The sequence below is a fragment of the Squalius cephalus genome (assembly GCF_949319135.1).
Source record: "Squalius cephalus genome assembly, chromosome: 1".
Classification (NCBI taxonomy): Eukaryota; Metazoa; Chordata; class Actinopteri; order Cypriniformes; family Leuciscidae; genus Squalius; species Squalius cephalus.
In genome coordinates this window covers 10,039,070-10,058,614 of record NC_137122.1, presented here as the reverse complement: position 1 = coordinate 10,058,614, position 19,545 = coordinate 10,039,070, and the positions used below count along the sequence as shown (strand labels likewise).

At 37.7% G+C, this 19,545-nt stretch overlaps 1 protein-coding gene across 1 annotated transcript in view; it reads left to right on the top strand.

Annotated features, from left to right (window-relative positions):
- LOC307162376 (uncharacterized protein) overlaps positions 1-19,545 on the top strand; it is a 176,795-nt gene that overhangs the window by 108,444 nt on the left and 48,806 nt on the right. Inside the window, exon 2 of the mRNA XM_079877628.1 lies at positions 12,150-12,340. Coding sequence (XP_079733754.1) covers positions 12,283-12,340 — 58 coding nt within the window. The 5' untranslated portion in view covers positions 12,150-12,282. The remainder of the gene's footprint in view (positions 1-12,149; positions 12,341-19,545) is intronic.

Here is a 19,545-nt window from a genome sequence, read left to right as displayed (position 1 = left end):
ACCACGACGAGTGGCAAACTCTTTGTTTTGTTTTGCAAACTCAGCTAGCCTGTGGGGGGTTTGGAGAAGGCAATAGTTGCTTTATCGTGGGGGTGCAGGACAGAGGTGTTAATGTTCCGTCTTTCATATGGAGAGTGTCGGAGCCAGCCTGATGAGTAGGCAAAGGCAAAATTATTTTAAGGATTAATCTCAAAATCTCCAAAAGTCCATAGCCTATGTACAGTAGGCCCTATATCTTATTAAATTATATATTGTAGTTTTATTGATTGTATTTAAAGGTTTTCCACACACAATTTCAATTTAGCAGATACAGAGCTCTTTAATTCGCGACCCACCTCGTTTTATTGTGAGGTGAATTCAGCAAGGCATGTTGTAGGCTATCTTTGAAGGAACAAAAGCTATTTGTTACAGTTTTTTCTTTCGTGATTTGTGTGGATGACACACTGCGACATATACAGTATTATCAGCTGTATGGTGTTTTTTTACGCTGAAATGCTTAATTTCGAGAAAGACCCGCCGCGCGCAGTGAGGGAGACCAAACTTACTAAAAAAATATCCAGAGCGAGAGAGACAAAGAAAAACGCCTGTTCTTAATTTATGTTGCTTTGAACTTTTTTCGTTTTGTACCGTTTTAATTTTTTAATTTAGCTGCAATTTCTTTGACAATAGAAATTTAAAATGTTGCAAGAATAAGATTGTGTTTCTTATTTTGCATCACAAAGGGAATAAACTCTATCGATGCAACCCTGTTTAAATAAATAAACTGTTCCGACACTTTATTCATACCTTGAAATGTGCGATGGGTTTTCAAACTTAATTAATTTTCTTTTTCTTTTACATTTTCATTGTTTATTTTTTAATTGAAAGCAATACTGTATTGAAAGTATTTTTCTGATTTGTTCGATCTGTTTTGAAAAATGTCTTCCGTTGCTATGGCCGGTTATCACTGTCAGTCATCTCAATCTCGTGAATGATTCACACACAAATTTCTTTTTAGCAGATTAAAGATGAGCTTCATCATCTTAATTTTCTGGTGCAATCGGCTGACAGTCTTCCTCATCAGATGTGTCGTCTTTGCAGCGGCTCAACTGGAATGTAGCAAATTTATGTTGTAAATTGATAATTAAACAAGATGATTGACTTTAATAAACAGATGCATATTTAAGCATCAAGAATGGAAAAACACAAACACTGTCGGCTACACTGAGATTCGATCTCAGATCGTTTGAAGCTCCGAGAGACTATTGTTAATGCATTGACCACAGAGCTATCGTCTGAATAGCCTAGGTCTACTATTTTCTCTGTTTTAAAAGTTTGTTATATTCTTTTTTTATTTGCTTATGTTTTTTAACATTAGCAATTTACTGTCTCGAAATTATGTGTCGAAAAAATTATTAAAAAAAGTGTTTTTACAAGACCTTGTGCTGTTTATTTATTTATTATTATTATTATTATTATTATTATTATTATTATTATTATGCAGATGTTAATTCAGCCATTCTGTTGGATAAAAATTGTCCCTAATGTAAAATGGAAATTAATGGTAATTTTATTTTATAAATATAAAATATTTAATATAGGCTATAGGAGAAAAAAACAATATGGTGTAGCAATATTTTAGAACTATCAAATCTCTCTGCATTAATAATAAAAAAGTAGCCCATGTTTGTTCGGGATTAGAACCCGTGTCATCTGAATTATTGAAACGTAAGTTAGGCTATAGCCTACCACTCGGCCACAAATTTGTTTTGTTTTAGTTTGTTTGAAATGTATTTTTACATATTTTGCTTTCGTTAATGTTAACCAATTCTGTTGTAGCATAATAGGCCTATATTTTTTCCCTAAAAGTTTGTTTTATTCTCTGCTTTGTTTGTTTAGATTTTTACATATTCAATCAGTCTCATTTTTGTTCAAATAATGAAAAACGGTTGTTGTTTTTTTACAAGATCTTGCGCCATGTTTTTTTTTTTTTTTTAAATAAACAGATAGGAAATTTACCTTTTAAAATGCCGCAGTTGCTGCTGTTTTGCCCTGTCACTTGCGGCACCCGGTATAGCCTAGTCATTTCGCGAACGACTTTGAAATTCGACTGGTTTATTTTTGCTGCGGCAGTAATATGCATTGTGGTTGATTATTTATTAAAGAATTCAATTGATACAACATGTAAGCCTATTTAATTCTGAATATAACAAAGAATGCTTAAACCGACTAACATCGGTTAGTAACTGCAAGTCCTGAAAATGTTTTAATTTTACGGTAAATTATTTTAATTTATTTCACTGTTATGTTTCAGTTAATAAATCTACAAACACATTAAAATAACACAAAGTAAATGACAAGTAACTTATTGACATAACCTTTCTAAATTATAGAAAAACTGGGCACACAATGTTACCGTGTGTCTACTTTGTTTAAATTTAATGAATTTGAATTTGTTTAACCACAATATTTATCTTGAATTTATCTGTGACCTCAGCTCAGATTACTGCCGCGGCAGATTACGTCATAAAGAGAATAAACTGACACTTTTCAAAGTCTGTGATTACAGCGCCACTCAGCGGTAAAAGGCAGCAAATACACATCCCAATTTTGCCGCCGCGGGAACGGCGGCGGTAAAAGTCTCATTCTGGTTGGGCACCATCTGTAGATAAATCAAAACACATTACATTGTGAATGTGAAAAGCACAGAAATCATAAATTCTTGGGTTTGTTTATATCTTCATTTACTGCACCTCTGCTCTGCACACGCTTCTCCAACACACGTTGTTGTACACACTGCAGTGTTTCTGGGATCTACGTCAGAATGCTGCCTCATTATTGGACAGCTCATGTGTCAGGATCACACGCATGCGTTGTGCTGCTTACGTGACTAGCGTCTGTTGTGGTCAAAGTCCTTTTTGGTTCAGGTCTCAAAAAAGCTCTCAGAGTCGAAGTTCCAGGTCAAAAGAATTAACTTTATTGACAAGCAACAAAGTGAGATGCCAGCTGGCCATCTGGACATCTAAAGTTACCATTCCCAGTCCTCATGTCTTATACTTTGTTCTTATTTCTAGGTGCCCAATGGGAAGATAGATATTTTGAAGAATGTCAGTAACCAACCAGTTAACTGGAACCATTGACTTCCATAGTACATTTTTTTTCCTACTATGGAAGTCAATGGTTCCAGTTAACTGTCTGGTTACTGACATTCTTCAAAATATCTATCTTTCTGTGCAGCAGAAGAAATTCATACAGGTTTGAATCAACTTGAGGGTGAGTAAATGATGACAGAATTTTCATTTTAAAGTGAAGTATCCCTTTAAACACATTTAAATAAAGTAATTTGTAAATAACGTAGTTAAATAATAACAATAATCATCTTGGATAAGTTTCATTTAAGTTTAGCAACTAAATTGTCCAATACAGGCACTAATGTTCAAACGTGGATGTTTTACATATCTTTATGATAGTTAATAAACTAGTCTTAATCAACTTTTTACAGAAACCAGGATGGAGCTCATACAAAACTTACAATATAACCTGCATTCACAATAGTACAATTCATTTTCATGTTTGGCTTAATTGTTTAATAGCCTATAACTTTCTATGCATAGCCTACCCCACTATGTTTTATTTGTTATTAAATAAACTTACATGGCTATTCAGCAGCACAGCATCAGTTGTCCAAAATAAAATAGTTATCCAAAATAAACAGTTCTGTTCAGCAGTGCTGTCACTGTCATAATCTGTGTGTGCCTGCCTGCCTGCCAGTGCCTGTCTGCGTACTGTGGTACTACGTTCACGCATGCTCAGTCAGGATAAACTCATGATCATCGGTTTCTTAGATGGTCGGACGTGTCCGAAAGAAACAGTTTTCGGTTCAATGTACTGGTGATTCGAAACTGCAACAATTCTTGAGAATCGCTGTAGCAAAACGGCGCGAGAGAGCTGGCGCCTCCATATGCTTGCGAACCGCTCTTGCTGTACTTTAATTAACTTATTTAGAAATAAGCTGTTCCTGAAAATATCATGCATTGTTAACACAAATAGCCTAAATGTTTAGTTTGACAGCTTTACAAAACATTTATTGTTTCAAACCTTTAAAATGTAGCAGTTGTGCTTTCATGTTAATTATTTTGCTGTAATGCTTGATAAACAACATTCATATTTCTCAAAGTTAGATAGCCTAATTAAATCTGTGTTCAATTATTTGTGTTCATGTTCCATATGTAGCTTCTTGTGTGTACAGTATATATTCTGTTTGCTATTATGCTATTTGTGTGTATATTTGGAAAAGCACAATAAACTTTTTTTTGTATTTTACATTTTGTTTTTTTCTTTACAGTATTAAAGTAAATGCCTAAAAATACTTGCAAGGATAAATTATAAATAATTATAAATTAAAAGGATATATTAAGAGGAATATAGAGAAAACTGTTATCTCTTGGCTAGGCTTTTTATTCTACTAAAGGCTCTCCCCTGTTGCCAAGGGAGACTGGGTGTTACCTCAAAGGGCATGAACTACCCCTTCCCCCACAGCTGCTGTATACTGTTACAGAACTTAGGAGATGGTCCTCACTGCGGAACATGAAATCCACGGGGAGGAGTCGGATAAAATCCAACTCCTCCCACCTTACATATACCTAAACCTACCTGTCTCCACCCCCTGATCCCTAAACCCACCCCTAAACCTACCCATCTCCACCCCTTAATCCCTAAACCCACCCCTAAACCTATACAATCTCCACCCCTTATATCTGGATCCAACTCCGCCCCCCGGATCTCGTGTTCTGCATTGAGGTGCTACTGGAACTTAGGGTACCTTAAGCCACACCACTTTTGACACCTCTGACTCCAGAGTTCACTAACAACAAGGCAGAGACAGGTAGAAAAAGAAGCCATTTTTGAAGATGACCTCCAGAAAGAGGAGCAATAGCAAAGTGCAAGCTTTGAAACAATATTTTGTCAGGCCAAGGAGAAACAACTTCAGATTTTAGAAGACATCTTCAGACAAAACATCCAGCTGCATTGTTTGTGCAAGTAAGGCAAGAATCTGCAGAATCTGCATCAGAATCAGGTAGTAGTGCTTCTACGGCTGCTGTCTCCTCTGTTATTGCCTCTACTGCGTCCTCATCTGGCACCAGTGTCCAAAGGACGAGACAAAGTCAGATGACAAGCTTTGTGAGAACACCAATTGGCCCTGTCAAACAAAGCAAAGTGGATGAGGAGTTAGTTAAAATGATAGCTATGGATTTTCAACCTTTTAAATCGTCGGTGACACTGGATTTAGAAGATTCTCGAAGGCAATTGATCCATCATACATTTTACCGAACCGAAAGACTATATCAAACACTCTGATGCCACAGCTCTACACCAGAATTAAAGAAGAGGTGAAGGTGAAAGTCAGCAATGCCTCTGCTGTGTGTCTGACGACTGATACCTGGACGTCACGGACAACTACAAGTTTTATGGCAGTCACTTAACATTTTATCGATGAACATTTTACTCTTTCATCACCTCTTCTTGACTGCTTTTCATTCACTGACCGACATACTGCTGACAATCTGGCAGCCGAACTTAAAAAGATATGTGAAGAGTGGGGAATCACAAACAAAGTGGTTGCTTGTGTTACTGACAATGCCAGCAACATGAAAGCAGCTTTCCAGAAAGCTGAATGAAAGCACTTGCCATGCTTTGCCCACACATTGAATCTGATTGTGAGGGAAAGCTTAAAACACATTCAAGGGACAGTGACAAAAGTCAAGAGTGTTGTTGAGTATGTCAACAGAAGCACTGTTGCAACAGAAAGACAAAAGGCAACACAAAACAAATGGGCCTTGAAGAGCTGAGGCTCAAGCCGGATGTAATTACAAGAAGGAACTCCACGCATTACATGCTAAACAGATTTTGGCTGCAGAAGGAAGCAATCATTGCTACAATTGCACTGGTAAACCCCAGCTTTCCAACCCTGACACTTGACGAATGGGACATGATTGAAGGGTACATAACATGCACAGTTTCACCTAATCTCATGTTAATCTTGAGTACCTATAGAGTAGTAGTGCATCCTTAATATATCCAAAAAGTGTTTAGTTTTATTATATTTATAATAGAAAAATACAGCTTTCCGATTCTCTCCGGAAAAAGCCGAAGTCCTGGAGGCGGAGCTATAGAGTCAAGCGGTAGTCCTTGATTTCCAGCAAAAGACAGAAATCTGATCCAGTTGTACTTATGAATGGGGTCTTTTATCACTGGGACCACTCCACGTTTTAATAGCAAACGATTTGCAAATCCAGCGTCGACCTGAGCCTTGTTAATAAAACATTCGTCACTGAAACGACCAGAACACACAACCGCACTTCCTACACTCCGTTGCTGCCCCGGAAAAACAAACTGCATCCAACTTATTAGATCTGACTTAGTTCTTTTGTGTTTTTATTGAAACAGATTTGTGACTGCATCCAAGGTCATTTTGATTGCAAGGGGACTGCACAAAGTTGTCCAGCGATTGCAGGGGTGCTGTGTCTAGATAGATAGATAGATAGAAAGACTTTAATAATCCCCAAGGGGAAATTGTGATGTCACAGCAGCAAATTACAATACATACCAGACATATTACATATAACATACATTGACCTATACTGTATAAAAATCCTTAAGAATAATAATAAATAAATAAAATAGTTACACAAGATGTGCAGTTTAAATATCATATACCATATATTCATGTGTTTTTCTCTATTCTGTCGTTAATGTCCATACTCTCTTATCTACCCAGAGAAGATCTATTATATATTGTTATTGCAGTGGGTAGGAATGACTTTCTGTACCGGTCCTTGTTACAGCAGAGTTGCCGTAGTCTCCAGCTGAAAACACTCTTCTGCCCAACCACCAAGTTGTGCAGCGGATGTAATGTGTTGTCCATGATGTTAAATAGTTTCTTCAACATCTTTTCCTCCACAACCAACTCCATAGGTTCCAGAGCAAACCCCAGCACAGAGCCAGCCTTCTTTATTAGTTTATTTAGTCTCTTACTGTCACTGCCTCTGATGCAGCTGCCCCAGCAGATGACTGCAAAGAATATTGCACTTTCGACGACAGACTGATAAAACATATACAACATCTTGTTGCATACATTAAAAGACTTGAGCTTCCTCAAGAAATAGAGTCTGCTCTGGCCCTTCTTGAAGATGGCCTCAGAGTTGCGTTTCCAATCCAGTCTGTTGTCGAGGTACACACCCAAATATTTAAAATGATCAACCACCTCCACCTCCTCTCCATGCAGGTAAATGGGTTTTAATGTTGTTTTCCTGGTCCTTCTAAAGTCCACCACCATCTCTTTTGTCTTAGTCACGTTTAAGAGAAGTTGGTTTATCCCACACCACGACACAAAGCGATCAACCAAATCTCTGTACCCAGTCTCATCTCCACCGTTAATATACCCAACAACTGCAGAGTCATCTGAGTATTTTTGAAGATGACAGGACTCTGAGTTGTGTTGGAAATCTGACGTGTACAACGTGAAGAGAAATGGCGAGAGAACAGTCCCCTGTGGTGTTCCTGTACTGCTGACCACTCGTTCAGACACACCACCCCTTAGTCGCACAAACTGAGGTCTGCATGTCAGGTAGTCTATAATCCAGGAAATTGTGGAAGTGTCCACCTGCATCACTTGAAGCTTCTCACGCAGCAATGACGGTTGGATCGTGTTAAAAGCACTGGAAAAGTCAAAGAACATGATCCTCACCATGCTGCCAGCTCTATCCAGGTGAGAGTGAGCTCGCTGAAGCAAGTAGATGATAGAATCCTCCACACCCACCCCAGGGCAGTAGGCAAACTGCAGTGGATCAATGAAGGCAGTAACTTGTGGTCTCAGATGGGCCTGAACCAGTCTCTCTAGAACTTTCATAATGTGTGAGGTTAAAGCAACCGGTCTATAGTCATTGAGAGCAGACGGAGCAGACTTTTTAGCCACTGGAACAAGGCAAGTTGTTTTCCACATTAGTGGAACTTTCGCCAGACTCAGACTGAGGTTAAAAAGGTGTTGTAAAATCCCACATAGCTGGTTAGCACATACCTTCAGGACTCTGGGGCTAATACCATCTGGTCCCGGGGCTTTGTTCTGATGCAGTTTCACCAGCTGCCTCTTAACCTGACAGCTAGAGACATACAGGGGGGTGGGAGAGATAGAGGGTGGCATGGTGTTCTCAGCAGTGAAGATAGATGATGATGTTGAAGGGTGGGTGGAGGTGGCACCATGTGAATCACCAATTTTGATCTTTGAGGAGGTGTGAGAGGGGAAAGTGGATAGGAGGGAGGGGGGAGAAGGATGCAGCTGAAGACCATGGGGTGATGTGTGGCCAATTTGACAGGCAGCATGGGAGGCTAGGGGTGAGCTGAACCTATTGAAAAACACATTCAGCTCATTAGCCATATCCCGGCTTCCCTCAGCCTGGTTACCAGTCACCTTAAACCCTGTGATAGTCTTCATTCCCGCCCATACATCCCTTGAGTTGTTTTGCTGGAGCTTGTTTTCCAGTTTCTTCCTGTACACCTCCATGCCGACTCTCAGCCTCACTTTCAACTCCCTCTGTACAGTTTTCATTAATTCTCTGTCCCCCTGCCTAAAAGCTCTTTTCTTCCTATTCAGAAGCACCTTTAGGTCGCTGGTTATCCATGGCTTGTTGTTAGGAAAACATCTCACTCTCCTATAGGGTATGACCGTATCCACACAGAAATTAATATACCCTGTGATACAATCCGTCATGGAACTTATGTCATCTCCATAGGGATCACAGAGTACCTCCCAGTCTGTGGATTCAAAACACCCTTGCAGAGCCTCATCCGCTTCCTGTGTCCATCTTCTCACAGTCCTATAAGTAACCGGTTGTCTTTGAACAATTGGTGTATATGTGGAGTTAAGAAGTACCAGATTGTGATCTGATCTTCCAAGAGGAGGAAGGGCTGCAGAGCAGTATGAGTCCTTAACATTAGCATACAGTAAATCCAAAGTATTTTTGTTTCTGGTGGGGCAGTTCACATACTGCTGAAATGTTGGGAGAGTAGCAGAGAGAGACGTATGGTTAAAATCTCCAGAGATTGCAATAAAAGCGTTCGGGTGTTTTGTTTGTAATCCAGCGGTGACTGAATGGATAACGTCACACGCCGCGTCAGCATCAGCTGACGGTGGAATGTAAACAACCATAATGATTGCACAAGTAAACTCCCTCGGCAGATAATATGGACGTAGACTCACAGCTAACAGTTCAATATCTGGGCTACAGAAACGTTCCTTCACAGTAATATGTCCAGGATTACACCATCTGTTATTTACAAATACAGCAATCCCCCCTCCTTTCTTCTTACCGCTCAGACAGCGATCTCTGTCCACCCGTACCGTCTGGAAGCCGGAGACAGTGGTGTTGGACTCGGGAATATGTTCCTGCAGCCATGTCTCTGTGAAGCACATAACACTGCACTCTCGATACTCCCGCTGTGTCCTCGTCAGTGCGCTCAACTCGTCCATTTTATTTGCCAGGGACCTCACATTCCCCATTACAATAGAGGGGAGAAAAGGTTTATATTTCCTCCTTCTTATTCTCCGAACGGCGCCGGCTCTACAACCCCTTCGTCTTCTTTTCAGTTCCACTGGGATCGAGGAACTGACATCGGGCTGCAGTAGAGAAGGCTTGGATAGCGCAATTAGCTGGTCGCGAAGGTAAACAATAGGCCTGACGTTACCTTTAGGCCCATAAGCAAAGTGTCCCGGCAAAAAAATCATAAGTGCCAAAAATAAGCAGAGAAAATGGCAACTCAACAAGATATCCATTCGACTGTAATTGATAGAACGATCAACAAACACTTAGAATGTATGAAACAAATACACAAAACGGGAGCTGCAGCAACAGGCAGCCACTCGAGCAGCGCCAGAACTTTTTCTAACCATTAAGGGTTAACAGCAGTGATGAAAAAGAGACTTTGCATAGTAGCTACCTCTGTGCCTTCAGAGAGAGTGTTTTCCAAAACAAGTCAGATTATTTCAGAAAGACGAAACAGACTGAGTCCAAACAAAGTTAAGCAGATTGTTTTTCTGTATGCAAACCTGCCCTTGTAAGACAACATACCAAAGAGAGGGTCAAATGACTAAGTTGCATATTGTTACTTGTGTATCTTTTATTGTCTTTTCACTGCACTGGTTTAAAACAGTTTTTGTACTTTTTTTTTTTTGATAATTCAAAATGACATTTGTTATTTACAGATAACAACAGGTATTGCCTGAAGCGTTAAATGTGCAAGAGCACTTTTTTATATAATGCAATATAAGTCATTGCCTGAAGAGTTAAACGTGTGCAAGTGCACTTCTTTTTGATAATGCAAGATAATAACAGGCATTGCCTGAGTTAAATACAGTGTAGTGTGCAAGTGCACTAGTTTTCAACAATTCTTCTTTGTTAAATTTGAATGGTGTATTGTTTGAAACACTTTGACAGTTTCATTAAAACAGTTTATTTAATACAAACTAAATTTGTGAATGTGTCATTAACTATAATTACAGTACTGGAATTTCATAAATCACCCTTGCTTCCTGTTAAAACAGCCTATACTGTAACTCAGTTGTTTTTTGTCGAAAATCCCTTATTGAGATCATAAAACACCCTTCATTTAGCCTTCAACAGCATCTTCAACTAAAACAATGCACAGCCATTTAAGACAATTTTTTTTTAAAAATAAACAGTTTAATACTTTCACTCCACCAGTTGTTTCAAAAACTCATACAGTGATAATACAGTAATTAAGTCATAAACATTTCCAATATGTTTTATTTTGTCACCCTTTTTGGTTTGCAACAAAATAATAAAGTAGCATGTATTTCGTCCGGGGAAAATAATTACACGCAAGCTCAGTATCTCCAGCTCATCAGTTCTCAATATGTCGGACACGTCCGAAAGAAACAGTTTTCGGCAGAGCCTTGGGAACATATTTTATCAGGAGGGACTGTGTCAGGCATGTCCAAAAGTGAGTAACTTTAGTTATTTGTGGATCAGCGCTGACGCAAGACGCGAACTGTTTTAAACGATTCAGTCCGATTTAGTGTTCGACCGGTTCACTGAAAAGAACCGGTTCAAAAGAACGATTCGTTCACGATCCGGCCATCAGAAAGAAGAAGAAGAAGAAGAAGAAGAAGAAGAAGAAGAAGAAGAAGAAGAAGAAGAAGAAGAAGAAGAAGAAGTCCTGAGGTGAGGAGAGCAGTTTGCGCTATTTCTCATATTTACTCAACCATCACACACACTTTATAGAGTTTGATTAAGCGACAGACTCATTTCTGTATTGTTTTCATCGATCACAGCGATACTTGTGCGTCTTTTCTGGCGTCTTCCTTCTGAAATAAACATTTAGTGCAGCAGCAGCGAGCATGAGTTTTTTAGGATCATTGTCAGTTTTGAACATTATTGCAATGATTGTAATTACTAGAAAAGCAAAATATATTTTAGATATTAACATTATGCTGTTGTAGTTATTTAGATGAGGTGGTTAATTAAGTTTGGTTTGGTTTTATGTTTTATTTGTGTCAGATGGTGAGAAGCAACAGTATTTTCTTTCAATAGAGCAGTTTTACAGGCTTTTATCATGTATCCTGACTCAAATAATGTGTTTCTAACAGCAAACACTCAGAATAAAGTGAGATGATCTGCTGATGATCCTGAATGGCTTGTTGAATGAGTGTTGATAGTCTGAGGCTCATCAATATTAACAGATCTGCTGAAAACATTCTTTATTTCATGACAATAGTTCCTGTTTTCACCTCATTTATTATGCTGATGTCTTCAGATCTCCTGTAAATTGGCACTTAAAGCTCATTTCATTGGTGTCAGCAGACTGTATTTGTTGCTCAAAAATATATGTTTATTTCTGTGTCCATACTTTCAACTGTTTTTTTCTTTTTCTGAACATTGTTAATATTTGGGAGACATTATGATGTTTATATTATTTATCATTTCTATTTTCTGTCTATATTGTAATGCAAAAAGCAGGAGAGTGTTCTGGTTAGCCATAACATAAGATATAAATTTGCATCAGTTACTTTACTTCAGACAGACATAAATGCTTAGATGTGATATTAGAATAAAAACAAATTCAGGAACTGATATTATTATTTTTTATTTTGTCAGTGAAGCTCCTCCCACATCAGTTCCCCAATAAATGCTGTAAATTCCCATCAGCTACAAGTGAAGACGAGCATCAGAGCATCAGGAAGAGCTGAAATCTGCAAAGACTGAGTTTATTAAAGAGGACAGTGAGAACATGAGTGATCCAGAACCCTGCAGAATGAAACACACTGAAGATCCTGAAGAACAAAGAGGTTGGTGTTTATTCTTCATTCATTCATGATGCTGAAGATCATTCATGTTAGAAACATTCAAGCACATTTAGATAAACAGTTAAACTATGAAACGGTACAGAATGTTTTTTGTTTGTTTTCAACAAATGTTCAGTAAAGGGAGGTTTGAGAAATGTGCATATTGATTGTCAACATCAGATCAAGCTAAATACTATTTTATGTTTTATTTGACATTTATTTTATATCTGGTTCCCAATTTGCAACAACATTACCAGAATTTTAGTCATTTAGTCATTTTTTAAGGAATAATCAGTAAACACCAAGTTAAAATTGTGTTAGAAGTTATAGTGTTACTATCTGAAATCTCAGCTTTGTCCATAGAACGGTTAAGCACGCAGACGCTTGGATTCCTTTCTATGTATGTAATGCACATCTGTTATCCATTACTGTGGACTGCAGTGTTTCACTTGGAGGAGAGCAACCTATTGTAAGCATTATATAGCCTTCTGGACCACAAGGCACAGAAGGATATCTAGCAGGATATTGACCATTTATAGATTTGTTATACAATGTACATGATGTCATGTATGGTTTGATTGGCTAAAGCCAAATACTCCCTTCATATTCTTGCTATATATTCATATTTAGAGTTTTGTGAGTTTGAGCTACGCTCCACCAGTGCTGGTTAATTGTTCATTCATATGCCTGATTCAAGACGAAGACCAAAGGCACTTTCGTGTTGGAATTCTTCATTTCTAACATTGTATTTGTCAAATATCATACAAGTTATTCATAGTTATAGAGATTCTTCTTACAGTAACTTTGGTAACAGGGTTGATGAATACAGTCAATGCTACAGTTTGTGTCAAAACTGAGACAATGGATTGAGATTATTTCCTTGTCTTCCCATTATGCAGTAGAAAGAGCCAAGTGTCACTTCTAGAAGTGGGAAGTTCGGATTATTTTACTGACTCGGATCTTTGAATCCTTTTTCGAGTCATTTCGTTCATTTCAGCAGAATGCATGTAGAATGTTATATGTTAGTCAAATTCCTCAAACACATCAAATGTTGATCGCATTAAGAATAAGAAAAAAACTGCAATGCAAGGAAAAGGCCAAATTATGCGCAGGGTTCGTACGGGTGCTTGAAATCCTTGAAAGTGCTTGAATTTTGATGTTGTGTTTTCAAGGTTTGAAAAGTGCTTACATTTTGGATAAAATGCTTGAAATTGAAACTGTATTTCTTTCACAACAAAAACCTATCTGACTGAATGGTTCGTTTATTAAATGGAGAAATAAAATGTTGCAACAATGTTACCAGAATTTTTGTCATTTTCAAAATTGTTATTTCTTTAGGAATAGTCATTAAACACCAAGTTACTGATAAAGTTGTATTTGTCAAATATCATACAAGTTATTCATAGTTATAGAGATTCTTCTTACAGTAACTTTGGTAACAGGGTTGATGAATACAGTCAATGCTTCAGTTTGTGTCAAAACTGAGACAATGGATTGAGATTATTTACTTGTCCTCCCATCATGCAGTAGAAAGAGCCCAGATGATGTCACTTCCTGGGTGTCACAGTTTTAAGTAGGGCTGCACAATATATTGAATATTGAAATATCGCAAAGTAGGGCTGAACGATTTTGGAAAATAATCTAATTGCGGTTACAAAAATCGCGTTTCATCATATTGCGATATTATCGCAAATCCAATTAATCGTTCAGCCCTATCGCAGAGGCATATATCGCGATATGCGTATCGAAACGGCTTGTAATAACTGCGGTCATGAACAAAAGATAAAGAGAAAATCACTCCCTGCTCTTGGCTGAATAACTTTTGTAGCTTTAATAGGAATCAGAATTAATAAGCCGTGTTTCATTTTTACATTTGGTTATTCAGTGTAGGATAACCTGAAACCATTGTTAGGGGTTAACAGTCTAGGACCCAAGGACCAGATGTTTGAAAGACGACCCAGAGTCAGAATTATAATAAATTGAAGAAAAGTTTTACTGAAGATAGTTTGCAGTTTCATCAGCAGAAGTTCATCTTCAAGACTCACACAGGAGTTCGTAGGACGCCCCGCTTACAGTTACAAAGATCACAGCAGTTACACACACACACACACACACACACACACACACACAGCAGATATACCATTTCCAAGGTCTAAGCTACGTCATTGCTTACAGGTTAAATGATTCTCATTGGCTAAGAAATAGAAAAACATAGTAATTTTCCACACATATACAGATAGACAGAAGCATATCTCCATACATTATGCATCTGACACTCAGACCTCTGAAGTTAGGCACGTCGTGACCTTCCAGTTCTCAGATTTGCATTGTTGGGCGCCAGCATGTCCCGAACAACAACTCAGTCAATCTCCAACAATGCCAGTGGTTTCTTAACCTGTAAGCAAGAAGACTAACACACACACCGACACACAGCTTTTCCAAGGTTGGATTTGGCCAGGCTCTAACTATAAACAGGAGAGTCCTCTCAAAACATCAAGATAACAAGTTCTTTCTCTCAGGATAGGAAACTTTAGTTTAAATGGAAAGTAAGGCTTTAACTGAGAAATGGTCCCTTAAACTATAGACTTCAATGACCCCTATATGTTTTAACACGTTGAAGACCTTTCTTAAACACAAAACATTTCCATATTTAATTTCTTGAAGCCGAGTTAAATACGCAAGCACTGTTACTGCATCAGATATCAAATACAGACATTAGAGAATACATGAAAAGAACATTTCAGTAATCACACTTGTAACTTCTATAACAAAGTAAAATCCTCTCAGAAGTCATTCAACTTATTTGATATTTAGAAGGAAAAATATTGATGAATACCTTGATTATAATCACTCATTACATATACACTGAAGCAGCAGTGTTTTGCTGTTTTTCCTCAGTTTTTGAAAGGAGGAAAATCATGTAAGGAGTAATAGGGTTGAGTGAAACATGTAGGACACAGATAAATATAATAAAATAGTTAATTTAAATCTAGTTAAAGCTGCGGTCACTCTACACTTTGAGCTTGTGAAGTTTCTACAGACACTGCAACGGTCGTGAAATGACGTCACATTCTGCGGCAGCTTTTTTACAAACACAAGTTCAACATATAATAAATAATAATAATAATAATAATAATAATAATAATTAAAAAAATGCACTTTAATTCGTTTAATTGATCTTTTAAATATCACAAAATTAGGCTATTTATTTATGATTTTGTGCCACAATTACGTCAGTAGGCTATAGGTGTTCGATTAATCTGTCAGTCGCTACTGGAGCTGTCGCAACACGGTGACATGTTCCGCGACTCGGTGTCAGTCAGGTGTCATGTCAGTGTGTCGCGAGTGTGTCGCGATGTCAGTGACACATGCCACTATCCACCACTGGCACATGCCAATAATGTCAGTGACACATGCCACTATCCACTGGCACATGCCAATGAAGACCGGATGTGCCAATACGCATAGGCTATAGTGACATGTGCCATTGGCTTCTGTGCGTCAGATGCCATGTCACTTAATGTTAAACCTGCTACTGTTCTGACATGATGCAGTTTTTCTGAGCGCGTACAGAAGTGCGCGCACACTGTCAAACAGCGCTAAACTGGATTTGTGTTGGGTCAGACCCATCTGATATAGATGGGGGGCTGATACCGCGAGAGCAACATGGAGCTACATGTAAAAGATATGCAGCAAACAAGCCACTTTAAAATGTTGCTGTTTTCATGAATATAAAAGTTGGGTGACCCTCCCCCTAGACTAAAAAAAGTTGGATGACCCTCCCCTCAACAAAGAATAAAAAGACATGACCCTCCCCTATTTTCCTCCGGTGGTTTTTTCCATAAATACAGAACGCAGGGTTCGTACATCTTTTCAAAGATCAAATTCAAGCACTTTTCAAGCACTTTCAAGGTCCATTTTACAGCTTTTTCCAGCACCTTACACCACCGTAAATTACATACCAATACATAGTCAAAATTAATATTTAGTGTTTTTATCGCATTAAAAGAGATAAAGCTATAAACAGCCAAAATTGTGTTTCGTAATAGCAGAAGGATCATGTATTTAAGCACATCACAAGTTTTATTTTTCAAAATGTATCAGTGTCTAAGTAGACTTTGCTTACTATCTAACCTGTCTAAATCAATGTAAAAACAATTACCCCAAACAAAATCACTTGACAGGTTCACTTCACTTTCAATTAATGTATTGAAAATATAAAAAAAAATGCAAACATTCGTCTTTGAGGTAGACAGTCAATCAGATTCAGCTCATTGACCTTTTTTAACAATATTGTGCAAATCAAAACAACTTGAGTTGTCAAACACAGAATTAACAACACAAAATAGTGCAAAAGTATATGCGGCCAAAAGTGCTACATGTGCGTTATAAAGATTAGGCCAAAGGTTGCATTTTATGTATATGGTCTATAACCTCAAAGTGCATATTTAACTTAATTTAACAATCAACTCAACAAGTCAAGTAATAAACTTAAAGTTGACTTCAGTGGACTAAATCCACTCCTGTTGAAAAAAACAACAATAAAACAAACAAAAACAAAATATACACCAAACAACACAGAATACTGCAACACAAAGTACTGCAAAACGAAACAAATCAACTTAAGTGGCCTTATTCGCCCTCTGTTGAAAAAAACTCAACACCCCCAATTTTGGCAAGTGCTGCATACATGACATACCCAGAATAAAAAGGTTGCTGCTGATAAGTCATTCCAAATAGACACATAACCAACATATATTTAGAAAGCCAACCCTTGAGAGTTTACTGTTCAAGACTCAAAATTAACCAGACTGTTGTTAATATTGAGATATATAAGCTCAAACATAAAAACAAAAACAACAAATATTAAGAATATATTTATTAAATGTATAAAAATATTATGTGAATTTAGGATAGCAACTTATAACCACAACTAAAGTGTAGCCACAACTGTGGTAATGCTTCATTTCAAATCTGAGAATGATATCTTGAAAATTATGCATTTTATGAAGCCTATTGTGAGACCATGTCAGGGGAGGATTTGGAGAATTTTCAGAGAAGGCAAACAAGTTTCTCACCAAATAGTTTATTGCCCTCTAAACACCCATTTACTGTCTCTGACTAATGTCTGGCCCCATTCATGTTCTTTTCATTTAAATCGACGAACCTTTCACACATTTGCCGGTATGAGACTTAATCTTCATTATTCTTTTATCCTTATTCTTTTGTTTGAATGCAGCCATTATAGCCTTTCTTCTGGCATAATGCTTGGCCATTTACAAATAATTTAACCCCCTATAGACGAATAATCCACCTATTAACTTAAGCCTTGTTAGGAAACAAACAACAAAAAATATTATTGGAACTTTAAATGCGAATTATTTAAAATATATATATATATATTATGGAATAGAAAGCTCCTGTAGCAGGTGCATTAGCACAACAGTTAGCCTCAAGCTACATGAAGCAAATTAATTTATTAATATTACACTTTTATTTAAAGGTCGCTTTTAAACACCATCGAGTGTTTGTATCATATTCCGGAAGCTATGGGCTATGCTTATCCTTACCTTTATTTTTTATTCATATAAAAATACCCCAAATCGCACGAAAATAACACACAAAACACACATACTTAAAGGGCACCTATTATGCAAAATTCACTTTTACATGGTGTTTGAACATAAATGTGTGTTGGCAGTGTGTGAGCAAAACCACCCTAGAATGATAAAAATCCACCCAGTAGTTTTTTTACTATCTCAATAAATCATAAGCACTGTCTCAGAACACCCTGTTCTAGATTTTCCTCATTGTGACGTAGAAATGAGCTAAGCCCCACCGACGTGATTTGATTGACATCTGGTTTTGGCATAGACCCCGCCCTCGGTGATCTGCATCCTTCATTGTTTCAACGACAGCCGGTAATGTCTCCTAAGAAGTGTAGGTCTTCCGTTGTGGGATGTAAGAATGGACATACTAGTCTTCACTGACATCAGAGCCACTGAAAACGCAGCGGATGGATTTTATTTATGAAGAAAAGGCGCCACTTAAACTTCCTAAATACGAGAATCATGTTCTGACTGACTGTTTAGTGAACGAGGGTCAAAGTTAATCCTCAAGTGTGCATGTGTATGGTTTTTGCTCATACTGTTCGCGATCCAACGTCACCTCCAGAAGAAGTAAGTGTATTTTATTATTTTTGAGCAAATAGTCATTTCAATCGATGTCAGCCAGTTCAACAACAAATGCGTCTAAAGCTATTTATTGTCGTCGTCATAGGATGTCTCACCAAACAACGTCAGACTGTTTTATGTCACGTACATTATTTTTTACAGCAATAACAAATGTAAAATGAATACCTCTCATAAACGTCTATCTCCCTACAGCATTTGTTTTCTGGTTCTGTAACGTTAGCCATCTTCTCATATTTGCCACATAAGCGTGTTTGTAAGTTAGTTTAAAAAAAATGCGCGAAAGTTTTTGTGTGTGTGTGTTGCACATCCATAATTGCAAAGGGGACGCGATTAAAACTTTGTAAGTACATAAATGTATCAAACAACCATTCCGAGACGTTTAGTCCATTCTCATTCGTGTTTATTCTGTGCCGGAGTCTCTTCATCATCTAGGTCCAGCAGCAGGGCGGGGATATGCAGCTCATTTACATTTAAAGTGGTATAGACCAAAACAGCTCTTTTTAAAACAGGCCCCAAAAATGACATTTTCAAATGGTTATAATAAATTAACTGTGGGGAATTTTGTGCTGAAACTTCACAAATACATTCTGGGGACACCCAAGACCAATATTACATCTTGTAAAAAGGGGCATAATAGGTGCCCTTTAAATCGTGCATTTATTAGAACTTGGTTCGGTGAAGAGATGTCACTTTCACTTTGTTTATCACGGATGTGCAGAATCAGGAAGTATACACAGGACACATCATGCAGAAGAGGTCACGTTGAAGCACGTCAGATGATTGACAGCTGTACAGCGAATCGTATTAGTTTGAGGTCAAAAGTCACGCAAATCAGGAAGAGGAGATACACATCTAGCTACGTTAGCTGTTTGAGCTGTTCAGATCGTATAAGTGGAAAATGAATATAATTTTTATTCTGTATGATCAAAATATTTTACTAACATGTGATAATTAATAATTTTTCTCCAAATATGCGCACTATTGGACTAATAACCCTGGCGGATGCTGTTTATT